Here is a 3,128-nt window from a genome sequence, read left to right on the forward strand (position 1 = left end):
CTCCGCCCCCGTGGCCGGAGGCATCAAAAAGCCCCACAGGTACCGCCCCGGCACTGTGGCTCTCAGAGAAATTCGAAGATATCAAAAGTCCACAGATCTGTTAATTCGAAAACTGCCTTTTCAGCGGCTGGTGCGGGAGATCGCGCAGGACTTCAAGACGGACTTGAGGTTTCAGTCTTCGGCGGTTTTGGCGCTGCAAGAAGCCGCTGAGGCGTATCTTGTGGGGCTTTTTGAGGACACTAATCTGTGCGCCATCCACGCCAAGAGGGTCACCATTATGCCCAAGGATATCCAACTCGCGAGGAGGATTCGCGGAGAACGCTCCTGAACTGCTGCTGCAGTGCTGCTGCTGCGGTGCTGCTGCAGCAGCAGAGCTGCTGCTGCTGCTGCTGCTGCAGCAGCGGAGCTGCTGCGGTGGTGGTGGTGCAGCAGCTGGGATGCAGGGGCTGGGCTGCAGCAGAGCTGCAGCTGAGATGCTGCAGCGGAGGTGCTGCAGCTGAGGAGCAGCAGCAGGGAAGCAGCAGATGAGGAGCAGCAGCAGCAGCAGCAGCAGCAGCAGCTGCGGAAGGGGAACACGCAGCTGCTGCGGAGGCTCTGTTGCCGCGCTACGCGATTCGGAGGTGTATAGACAGCTAGTCTCGTTTTGCTTTAGGCTTCACTAGAAGCCACCAACGACTTCTCTTATCCGCTAATCAAGGGTTTAGGGTTTAGAGGGTCGCATAGGACCCTCTTCGGCCCTTTGCTGCTGCTGCTGCTGCTGCAGTTGCTGCAGCAGAGGGTTTGTTGCGGCGAGGGCGTGTGTGCGGGATGCCCGCCCGTGTCAGTGCAGCGTTGTTCGAGGGTTTAGGCTTTAGCAGCAGCAGCAGCAGCAGCAGCAGCGAGTGAGGGTTTAGGGTTTCGCAGGACTGTGGCTGCAGGGTTTGGGGTTTGGCAGCAGCTGGTGTCGAGCTGCTGCCTGCTTACTTATCCGCTAATTGAGGGTTTGTGAGGGGGGTGGTTATGGACCCCCGGCTTTTCGGACGAGCTTTATTTGCTGCTGCTGCTGCTGCTGCTTAGCAGCAGCAGCAGCAGCAGCAGCAGGGGAGTCACCACTCTCCGTTATCTATCACTACGCACTTCGAACTGAAAGCTTTGAAACTACATATGACAAACAAATAATGCTGAGTGTGATTCATTGAAACAAATTAATTGATTTAATGGAAATGAAATGCCAAATTTAGTTTTAAAGAAGAAGTGAATTGTCTTCGGAAGTTGAATTGTGGTGGCTGCGGTGTTGAGGTGTACGTACACCTCAGCGCGCGCGCGAACGGGGCGGGTCGGAGTGTTTTATTTTGTGCTTTTTAATTTATTTTTGTCTCCAGAATGTTTGCAAAGATGATTTAAAACTCGAAATTGTTCACATAAGATTGTTTTGAGGTAATAAGAGTCAGCCAGATCCCCCCATGAGCTCGCGGATGCGACGCCGTAGCGCTTCTTCCTGCAGCAGCAGCAGCAGCAGCAGCAGATACAGCATAAGTTGCTGCAGCAGGAACAGCAGCAGACACAGCATAAGTTGCTGCAGCAGCAGCAGACACAGCGTAAGTTGCTGCAGCAGGAACAGCAGCAGTGGCTGCAGGAAAACAGGGAATAGGCTGCAGCAGCAGCAAGGGCAGGTTGCAAGCAACAGCAGCAGCACTGGCTAGCAAGGGTTGCATTGCTATCAACAGCAGCAGCAGCGCTGCTGCTAGTAGTAAGCAGCGAGAGAGAAAGCAGCAGCAGCAGCAGCAGCAGCAGCAGCAGCAGGAAGCAGAGGAAGCAAAAGTGGAGAGAGAATGAGATACAACAAAGTGCTGGTGTTTCCGCTGTTGCTGCTGCTGCTGCTGCTGGTGTTGCCGTTGCTGCTGCAGCTCATGATGTCATCTCTGCTGCTGCTGTTGCTTGTGCTCTACCTGCTGCCGCTGGTGCTTCCAGTGCTGTTCGTGCTGCTCTCTTCTCCTGGTAGAGCATCTTCAGCAGCAGCAGCAGCAGCAGCAGCAGCAGCAACTGTACTCGCAGCAGCAGCAGCAGCAGCAACTGACCTCCAGGTCTTCTCCGTCATCTGCATTCACTTTCTTTCTTTTCCTCCGAGAGCTGCCATCGGGCTTACGGATAGAAAAGCCCTGCGAGCAGCAGCAGCAGCAGCAGCAGCAGCAGCAGCAGCAGCAGCAGCAGATATTTCATTTCATTTTAAAAGGAAAATTAACTTAATTCAAACACAAATAAGAAAAGAAATGCCGCAGACTTCTGCCAGTTAAAACAATAATGGAAAAAAGAAAAAGAATTAAAAAGTTTTAAAAGAATTAAAAAATTTTAAAAGTGCAAGTTTTGTCTCACTGCGTTTTCGTCGTCGCTGAACTCTTCTTGTACTTTCCGCCGCTGCTGCTGCCGCTGCCGCTGCTGCTGCTGCTGCTGCTGCTGCTGCTGCTGCTCAGCTCCCGCAGCAGCAAGCTTTTGCTGCCTCCTCTTCTCCCTCTGCCGACGGCCTGCAGCAGCAGCAGCAGCAACAGCAGCAGCAGCAGCAGCAGCAGCAGCAGACTGTTCAAGGAGGCGTTTTTCGTGCTGCTGCTGCTGCTGCTGCTGCTGCGTGTGTCTGCGGTTTGGGGTGTACATACAGCTCGTGCTGCTTGCCTCTGCTGTAAGTTTTCTTTTTGAATTTTTTTGTCTTTTTGCATTTTTCTGATTCTTCTGGATTTTCCAATTCTGCTTCTTCTTTTCTTTTTTTCAACAAACTCGCAAAAGCAGCAATCCGTTCTTTCTGAGACCACAAAACTTTGACAGAAATGCATTTCTTTTTTTTTCTTTTTGATTAAAATTGAAGCAAAAAGAACATTAAAAGTGAAGTTTTCTCCATTTTAATCAAAAAGAAAATAACATAATACAAAAAGATTTCACTTTTGAAGAAAAAAGAACATTAAAAGTGAAGTTTTCTCCATTTTAATCAAAAAGAAAATAACAGAATACAAAAAGATTTCACTTTCGACACAAATGCACTTCCAATGTGCACATTGCTCCACAAATATAAACACAAATACAAATAAAAATAAAAGTAAAAACATAAATATAAATACAAATAAATATATAAATACATCTTTCACTTAAAGGTGCTGCTG

At 49.5% G+C, this 3,128-nt stretch overlaps 1 protein-coding gene across 1 annotated transcript; it reads left to right on the forward strand.

Moving 5' to 3' along the window:
- On the forward strand, positions 1 to 328 carry ENH_00010380 (histone H3, putative; the record flags this gene model as incomplete). Its single annotated transcript, XM_013578796.1, has 1 exon — positions 1 to 328. A coding segment is annotated over one exon (328 nt), but the record flags the coding sequence as incomplete, so codon positions are not given.
- Positions 329 to 3,128: the final 2,800 nt, after the last annotated feature.

Source organism: Eimeria necatrix, genomic scaffold (genome assembly GCF_000499385.1).
Source record: "Eimeria necatrix Houghton genomic scaffold, Enh_scaff1302, whole genome shotgun sequence".
Taxonomy (NCBI): Eukaryota; Apicomplexa; class Conoidasida; order Eucoccidiorida; family Eimeriidae; genus Eimeria; species Eimeria necatrix.